We start from the raw sequence: 9,282 nt of genomic DNA on the forward strand, positions 1-9,282 counted from the left end.
ACAATAGGAATGCTGGAAAAGTAGCGCTCGCTCGCTCCACACACACACACGCGCGTTCTACCTTGAGAGCAGCGGCGGCGCTGTCAACGTTGGGGAAGGTAGGCAGGATGTAGGTGTCGAAGGTCATCGTGTCAGTTGACACCCCCAGCATCTGCATGCCCTTTATCACCTCCAAAACTCCTGAGGAGACGAGGCAGAACATTCTAGAAAACTCCACATAACACAAGCCTTCATATGAAAACAGTCCACGTACAATACACTAGGAGAGCCTAGAAAAGCCAAGAATATAGAAAAATACTACATCAAAGAATAAAAACTCTGTCTAAATCAACAGACAATCAGATGTGGACCAGTGTCATAAATAGTAAGCCGTAAAAGTGTGTACCAGACTATAGCCTATCTTCCAGTCACACACAAACCCCCTTGCACACACACAGCTTAGTTTGTGCTGTTTACATCTGGGTCTTAAAAATAAATGAGCTGGCACACATTCTCACACAACTCCCCATTAGTATAATAATGCATGTGCCACCACACCAGTCTGGTCGTGGCGGGCTGCGGGGAGGGGCTGAAGGGGGACTTATCACCCTGTTTTCCAGCCACCCCCTCGGGTTCTGGCCCTGGGCAGACCCTCACAACAGCCCCATGCATATGGAACAGCCGGTTCTGTGCCGTTCCACCGCACAGAGATATTGTATATGTGTGCCGTTTGTGGCTATGTTGTTTACCTGCACTCCGTGTTCCTTTGCATTCTTTAGCAAGGTGGAGCTAAGTGTTTCAATGTCAAGAGAGAACGCAAGGAGAAGAGACACACGAGTGTGTGTCTGTGTGCGTGTGTTTATGTGTGTTTGTGTGTGTGTGTGTGTGTGTTTCAGTGTTTATTCTTCTTTCAGGCCATAACACACAGCTGAGTTTCCTGGTTCTCAAGGGAGGTCTATGTTCACCTGGCAATAGCCTGCGTTGGCCCCTACGCACCTGAATAAAAGATCAGCCAGGCTTTTATATGCCATTAAAACCTTCCTTAGGACCCCCAGACCGAGGTGGGGGGTGGGGGGTGGTTAAGGTACTCAGGTAGAGCACCTGAATAACCAGGCAGGCAGCCCCCAACATCACTCCCATCTCCCTTCTCCTCATTCATTCATTCATTCATTCATCCCTCTTGCTCCCTTCACAGCTCACTACCCTTCTTGCTTTCAAGAAAAAGTAAACAGGCGATCTGCCTCTTTCTTCTCAATGGAGGCCAAGAGCATCGTCCCCCATCCTGGTTTCGCTCAAGTCTTTTTTTATGAAAGAGAGAGCGCACCTGTTTTCCTGTTGAATTATCCATGATCCATTTTCTGAAGAAGACAGACGGATAGGAAACATGTGAATGGCGCCGGTAAATGTATACTGTCCTCGTTTTCACGTGAGACTCCGCGGTCAGCACTTTTTCCGCGAACGCGTTAGCTAGCGCGTGAGAGGCCGCTTTTAAAACGGCATTGCTGGGTCAGTAGATGCCATTTCGGGAGACACGCTGTAAACACGTCTCGGTAACTTTAGTTCATAAACTAACTGCAGAGGTTCAACATTCATATCCGCGCAACAGCAGAGTGATCTAGAGAGCAAATGTTTCTTGCGAGCTTCACTTGATTTCACCAATGTTTGGAAACTGACTATATGAGTTACACAGTGTTGAATGTGACGCATAAACAGTAGTTGAGGGAAGAAAATGTGCCAATGTATGGATCAGACAATCTCAATAAAAGCACAATTAACGCCTTGCTACTCTTATCATTTACAGCAGGGGCGTAGCCACAATAATATTTTTGGGTAGGGCTAGAAAAATATGGATAGGCAACTTTTATTTATTTTTTTACTTTTTTTACTTTGCGATGTGCACCCGGTGCATAATTTTTCGGAGATATTTTCGGTTTGGGGTTGGCCTAGAACAAATTGGATAGGCCTGTGCTTACCCAGGCCTACGACTCTGATTTACAGGCTAAACTACTACATCTGAATGACATGGAAAACAGACATCGTACACAGGTCATTCTCATGATGTAGCCTACCACGAGAGAGCTACACCAAGGAGAGAGAACCCAAAAGAGACAGAGTGAGTAAAACCGAGAGAGAAAAACAAGATTCAAAAGCAGGCTCAAGAGGCCCAGTGTCCTGACAGTCAACTGGTTCTTGCCCTCTCCTCTCGTCCTTGAAGAGAGACCCTGTCACATCTCTATATCCCTTCCCCCGTTTTCTCTCCTCCTCTGTCTCTGTCTCTCTCTCTCTCTCTATGTTCAGGTGGCTGTGACGTCTGATGAAATCAGTGCTGAGAGGTCCTAGGCTCTTCCCCATTAATTGTGTGTGTGTGTGTGTGTGTGGTGGGGGGGGGGGGGGGGGGGGGGGTACATTCGATTGCGGAGGCGTAGATGAGGAGGTCAGGCGGGAGCTTAAGATCTCCTCGTCCTAAACATTAAAGCCTCTTCGTAGCGGAGCCAAACACAGGGCAGTCTGCCTCCCTCCCTCCATCCCTCCCTCGCCTCTCTAATGCTGCTGTGTCACAAGCGATAAGAGCGCGCTCCCTGCTTGGGAGTGACAAGCGGCCGTGGCTCGCGGCTGGTGGGACAAAAGCAAAAGCATATGCTTCCTCAAACTCGCCTGCCCAAATCCACACCTCATCAAAATGCAAAGTTTTTCCTCGGCCGGGCTCCTGCCCGCCAGTGACACCTGTGGACAGAAAGTGACATGGCGCTTAATATTTCATGGCCGTGCACAGTGGTGCGCGTAATCCAAAGTGAATTCCCTCAGAGCGCTCGCATTTACATGAAATCAAGTCACTCCGCATCAGTCACATCACCTCCACCACGGTGCCCGCCAAAACTCACACACACACACACACACACAGACACACCACACCACACACAAAGCGATTGAGAGAGAGGCTGCATCATTCATGAGGGTTAAGGCTAACAACGCAGTCAGGGAACGGGTGTGTGAAGGAGAGAGGGAGAGAAGTTTCCCCATCGCTCTCGTTAAGCGCTTTGACAACTAAATGGATGTCCGGTGTGTTCAGACTGGGGCTCCAGGCCGCTGGCGTGCAGCTTGCCGAGTCGGCAGCATCTCCGCTGCTCTACAGATGAGACTCCGGCTAGCTGCCAGCTCAAATGCCGTCAATTAAGCAACAGGGAAATATTACTTTTTAATAACTCTTCGGAAGGAGGGGGGGGGGGGGGGGCAGAAGGTAGAGCTAAGCAAAATGACGCACTCTGCAACTTAATCTGCACTTAGAGCATTAAACATGACTGAATTCCTTTGACAGCGTCCGTATTACTGTTTCTCATGAATTTTAACACAGACTCGGTACGATAGCCATCTGTGACTGAAGAGCTTTCCTTTTCCAAGGTGTTTTCAGGAACGTTACAAAAATCCTTCTCAAAACGCCACAGATTTTTACGTGAAAAAACTGAACAAAAACAAGAATGGTAGGCCTATAAGAAGCTATTGATCCCAAGGATGACACGTTTAAGTTTAAAATACTCGACCGTTACGTGACCCCGGCTCCATCTGAACTCACCCCAAGATTGTCAGGGTAGAGATTGGACCCTAAGAGTCTAGAAACCACTGGAAGCACAATGACCTTTGAACCCCCTTTGCCTCCAAGAATGGAGGTGGGGGATAACATCCCTCAGGCTATCTGATGTTTGATGAAGCAAACATGGCAAAATGACCGTCAAAGGCTTCCGAGTGACTACTGTGTATTATGTTATTTATGGAGAAAAAATTAATACTTTTTGTATTACTAAATGTGCACCAACCCCTCAAATTTAAAAGAGAAATAAAAGTATTGTAGTAATTAAAAGGGTTCCATAGCGCCCTTGTGGATCCAAATTGACCTTGGAAAGGTATGTTCCTAAGGAGTTCCACCTTGGAGTTTATCATTAGGACACAATCCTTCTTTCCTATGGTCTCACAGATCCAATTCACAGCTCTAATGTGACCCTGTCTGTCTGTGTGTGTGTTATCAGTTCTGTTACGACTCCATCTTACTCACAGATCGGATGCATCCCTCTCCGCTTGCCCCACACCAGTGAAATCCTTCTGGGGGGGTCCACTCAGAGGGCCATTAATATTTTACAGAGACGGTTCTTCTAAAAGCCCTGGGTTGATGGAGGTCTGGTGGAGTCATAACCTTCCCACAACCCAGCTCTATACCCCCCCAACACACACACACACACACAGTCTCTCTCTCCCTCCTACACGTCATAACACACTCCCCCAGAGGTATGACAGCCCCCATTAAACTCTAACATAAAAAAAAACGACTTTTTGGCAGTATGACTAAAAACCTAACAGTACACCCGGACTTCAAAGATCAACTTTCAGGTCCACCGTTCCTTACAGAAGCACTTAAAAGAAGTATATTTCCAGGATCGTTTTGTCTGGTAGCGTAGTGAGACATTTGCAGCCCAGTGGAGTGGAGGGCTCGACAGGAAGAGGTCAGAGAGGAGAGAGAACTTCATCCCTCTGACAGGCAACCGTAACTTCAGGTTCTGTTGCTGTGGTTACGCGAGCCACGTAGCCAAGAAAGAAAACCCCTTACCTGTCAATCATCTGATTGACCCTCCAGGCAGCCAGCATCAGACATGTCCCATGAATGCCCTGTGGTAAGATTACGTATCAAAGCGACAAGCACAGCTAGAAACAGAAGTGGACTGTGCTGGTGACAACAGTGCTGTCCATATCCCCTGTAAGTGACAGGTGTCCTCGCTGAGATGGCCTTGTCTGTCTGCCTGTCGGTCAGCTAGAGTGAAGGGGCCGACACAAGGACCGTCTAGAGAGCATACATACGCACTGAAGAGTGCGAAGGAGATAGCAGTGTGTCAACCTTCTAGACAGTACAGACAGACATACGTCTGTCAGGTCTGGTGGGAGCCAAGCCAGCCCCCCAGCCCCTCCTCCCCCCCCGACCCCCCCCCCCAGCCCCTCCTCCCCCCCCGACCCACCTGCTGTGTTCTTTTCCTTCTGGTGGTGTGTGAGAAGTGGCCAGAAGTAGTGTGGCCTTATGGGTAATCCCTGCTCCTTCATCAGCTTCATCAGCTCCATAGCGGTAGCTGGAAAGGACCAGAGATCAGGGTGAAGAGAAAGAGAGAGAGGTATTTATATCAAGAAATACGTCTATTCTAAAGCGAGGTGAAGTCCAATACACAGTTCTAATGGCGATTTTCATCATGTGCTTGTGTACCTGTCTTCTTGGCCTCCAGGGAGCAGTAGAGGGAGAACTGCAGGGGTGTGGAGTGCAGGTTTGACTCTTGAAGCTCCTTGCTATAGGCAACCAACTTCTCCACAGCCTGCGAGAGAGAGAGAAGAAGAGAGAGAAAAGACAGAGAATAAATACAAGTGCATTCCGTGAAGACAGAACATGCCTAATCCTTCACGGTCTGTACTCACCACGTCCATGTTGACGCAATGGCGCAAGAAGAAGTTGCCCTGACTGGGTACGTCCGTGCTGCTAGTTTCAGCCTGAAGGGTGGGGAAGGTCTTCAACATGGTGAAGGCGGTGTCCTCGTGGCCCTGGGTGATCAGGCTCAGACAAAGGTTCATGGCATCTACAGGGAGCAAGAGGGGACAAAATCAAAAAGGTGTATCTCACAGTCAAACTCTTTACTTCCTGTGACTGAATGATAACTATTGACATGATAAAAGACCATGTGGAATTGAAATAAAGACTCGTTTTGATTCAATTAATAGTATTTCCTAGTATCCCACCTTTGGGTCAGGGGGCTGTGTTAGATGTACATGCAAACCAAGAGAGTAGCGACTAGGCCTGATGTATCTATCTGGTAAGTGAGTAGGATGTGATGATGGTTCCTACCTGGGATGTAGCCCCTCTCGTGACGCAGGCGCTCCGCCACAGCAGGGACGTGCTGCTGGTGTCCAGCCTTGGACAGGCTGAAGATCACCTGCATCAAGTCTCTGTCCATGAGACTGGAGTCTGCCCCCTCCACCGACTCTAGGGTCTGGAGGCAGTGAGTCAGGGAGGGAGGGAGGGAGGCAGTGAGTCAGGGAGGGAGGGAGGCAGAGAGTCAGGGAGGCAGTGAGTCAGGGAGGGAGGGAGGCAGTGAGTCAGGGAGGGAGGGAGGCAGTGAGTCAGGGAAGCAGTGAGTCAGGGAGGGAGGGAGGCAGTGAGTCAGGGAGGCAGTGAGTCAGGGAGGGAGGGAGGCAGTGAGTCAGGGAGGGAGGGAGGGAGGGAGGGAGGGAGGGAGGGAGGGAGGGAGGGAGGGAGGGAGGGAGGGAGGGAGGGAGGGAGGGAGGGAGGGAGTCAGGGAGACATTTTGAGTCTGGTAGCCACCTTTTAGGGCAGTACACACATGGACCATGGTCCAATCAGCAGATGGTAAGAAACTGATGAACGTCTGGTTACAGGTATGGACTCTCACCTGAATGATCTTGGCCATGTCTCCCTTCTCTGCATAGATAGTAAGCAGAGCCATGTAGGTGTCTGGTCCTGGCTCGATGCCTGCATTCTTCATGACTGGAAGTATGTTCTCTGCACTCTCCACATCACTGCACAACATGGGTCAACCACAGTGAAAACCATGTACAGACAACATAAGGTTGAGATGAATTGTAAGTAAACTATGCAATATGATCACATACAAGACACTCGTGACATGTTCCCTCCTTTTAGACCCTAGGTATTGGAAGAGTATGAATCTTGTGTTGCTTACCCCGCACGGGCATGACCTGTCACTAGGGCGTTGAAAACAGCCTCTGTGATTGGCAGATCCTTGCTCTTCATGAATCCCAGGATTGTGCTATCAGGTGAACACAATATCAACAGTTAGAGAATGCAGATATACTAAAGTCATACTGACGTTGGGTTCTTTAAGGTATAACACCTGGCTCCATCTATGTTTCCCTCTTGGCAGTAGGCAGCAATCAATCTCTGGAAGGTTACCTGAGAAGAGGCAAGACAGTATTTAATATGTTAATCAGCATAGCTAGTCTACTAGGTTTGAACCCTGCTAATCCTTGTCTAAATTGAACTATCCAGAAGCCCGGTTACTCACCCTGTTGGGCTGGACATTGGCTGCCTCCATCTTAGCCAGGAACTCAGTGGGGGAGAACTTAAACTCATTCTGCAGGTAGACCTTCAGCAGAGCATTGTAGTGGCTGGCATCATACGAGGCACCTGGAAGAAAGTACAAACACAGTTATAGAAAAATCAAAGTGAAATTCCCAAATAGTTTCCATGACAAATCCAAGAAAGACAGCTTATGACCATGTTCCTCCAAACAGAGACCCATCCAGGCTGGCACGACCATGTCAGAGGAACTAGCTCTTACCCATCTCTAAGAGCTTGTCCCAGATGCGGTGTGCCAGCTCGGTGCGCTCTTCCAGGGGCATCTCTGGTAACAAGGAGCCACAGCTTCGTAACAGCAGCAGGGCCTGGTTGCCACTAGGGTAGCCTGGAGAGGGGGAGGAGAGGGCAGAGAAGGTGAGTGACTTTTTGCTACATGGCGAATGCTAATGCTAACAGAACTGAAAGAGCGAGGCTGCAGGGAACAGGGAGAGGTCTCTGGGGCAGCTGGTCAGAGAGTTTGTGTGGTGTGTGTGGTGTGTCTGGCGTGTGGTGTGTGTGGTGTGTCTGGCAGAGTGCGAATTATGCAATGACAATCAGGGGGGGGTCAACGTCTTCTCCAGGGCGTGTATCACCTCCCCCGACTTGTTGTTTTTACCTCTTTTGGGGGGGGTCCAAGTCTTAATTAAGGGGGTCAGACCCCCCCCCCCCCCCCCCCCCCCCCATTAATTTGCACCCTGGTTTGTGGTGTCGTGGGGAGCGCGGTACCTGTCCTGCAGAGGTCGTGGAACACGCGCATCAGCAGAGTCTTGGTGACGCGGCCGGTCCTCCTCACAGAGTTGTCAAGCTTGGCCAGGGCCCAGTCGAACTGCTTGATCTGCTTGGAGCGCACCCCCACACTGGCCTCGTCGCCCGGGGCCCCCCGCTCCTCCGGGACCACCGTGTACTGACGCACACCGGCACATGGCCACAAGCACCTGGGAAGAAAAATACGGGCGGTATGAAAGATGGAACACTGATTCGTTCATCCTCTAAATCCCTGTTTAGAAGCTGACCAGAAGGAGAGAGCCCAACGTATTATGTGAGGCATGCAGTACCTGGAACATCTAGTCTATAACTTGCACGCACTTCATATCAAGCTGTACAGGGTACATGGGAGCTATGTTTCATTGTGTAAAAGCTATGTGGATCTTCCCCAACTGGGCATCATTCCACAATCATGACCTTGACATGAAATCTCCAATGATACAATTGCTGCCCTTTTTTCCTGTAATATTGAACGGCTATCTTCCCATGTGATTAGCTAGCTACGTGCTGTATGTGGTGTCGAGGATACCTATTCAAAGTCATCTGGCTCCTTCGTTCCCTAAGGTTAGCACGGCATGCTAGCTAGCCATCCAAAATGGACTAGCTGTGGCTAGACATAACTTTATTAAGTAGTGTAAATGTGGCATACGGATCAGGCTTATATGCATTCTAAGATCTAGTTGTGTGGATTGTTATGAACGACTCAAATGTTTTGGTTACACAAGCATCAAGTTTGCACATTATATAAAAAGGGAGCCATCTTTGATGCATGATGTACCGTAGTACAATTTGATAACGATGTGTATGATTAACCTATTAGTGGATTACATTTTTATTGTGCAATTTTGCATTCGTTTGACATTGACTCTCAATGACAACCGCAGGATACACAAGCAAGCATGGACCGGCGAGTTAGCCCACAAGCATCACTGCATGGGATACCTGGATAAGCTGCTGTTTCCAATGGCCACTTGTCTTGGGCACACACCGAGTCCTTTTCCACCAGTGGTACCGCTGAACAACCGGCTAAGCGGCGGTCCATTTCTGTTTGTTCCTGTAATCTGTAGCAAGCCCGAAGGCGAAAACTTAAGTAACCGTGTTGATCTCAAGAGCGCAGCCATGTTTAACCTGAACGACGACAGTGGAAGGGCATCCGCACCACGTGGTAGGTCAAAGTGCGTCAGACGAAAACATTTGAGCTTGTGGGGGCGTGCAGTGAGTGTTTCCAGTCAAACCGTTGTCACCATTGAACTCGTTTGTTTTAGGTATTATCGTGATTAGATATTTAATTATGAATATTTGAGTATTGTAAATAAAATAAAAATATATATCTTATAAATGCATATTTGAACGAGTCATTTTCCATGCTACACCTCTTATGTCGTTGTAACTGAAATGCACCATATACACTTTTTGTA

The 9,282-nt window shown here is 48.8% G+C and overlaps 1 protein-coding gene across 1 annotated transcript in view; it reads right to left on the bottom strand.

Annotated features, from left to right (window-relative positions):
• Positions 1–8,998, bottom strand: part of lrpprc (leucine-rich pentatricopeptide repeat containing) — a 42,052-nt gene extending 33,054 nt beyond the window's left edge. The window contains exons 1-12 of the mRNA XM_047029304.1: positions 8,807–8,998; positions 7,826–8,034; positions 7,323–7,445; positions 7,047–7,168; positions 6,876–6,934; positions 6,705–6,791; positions 6,414–6,540; positions 5,849–5,993; positions 5,425–5,582; positions 5,219–5,324; positions 4,980–5,087; positions 62–180 (exon numbers count right to left, since the gene is read on the bottom strand). Coding sequence (XP_046885260.1) covers positions 62–180; positions 4,980–5,087; positions 5,219–5,324; positions 5,425–5,582; positions 5,849–5,993; positions 6,414–6,540; positions 6,705–6,791; positions 6,876–6,934; positions 7,047–7,168; positions 7,323–7,445; positions 7,826–8,034; positions 8,807–8,985 — 1,542 coding nt within the window. The 5' untranslated portion in view covers positions 8,986–8,998. The remainder of the gene's footprint in view (positions 1–61; positions 181–4,979; positions 5,088–5,218; positions 5,325–5,424; positions 5,583–5,848; positions 5,994–6,413; positions 6,541–6,704; positions 6,792–6,875; positions 6,935–7,046; positions 7,169–7,322; positions 7,446–7,825; positions 8,035–8,806) is intronic.
• Positions 8,999–9,282: the final 284 nt, after the last annotated feature.

This window comes from Hypomesus transpacificus, chromosome 11 (genome assembly GCF_021917145.1).
Source record: "Hypomesus transpacificus isolate Combined female chromosome 11, fHypTra1, whole genome shotgun sequence".
NCBI classification, from domain to species: Eukaryota; Metazoa; Chordata; class Actinopteri; order Osmeriformes; family Osmeridae; genus Hypomesus; species Hypomesus transpacificus.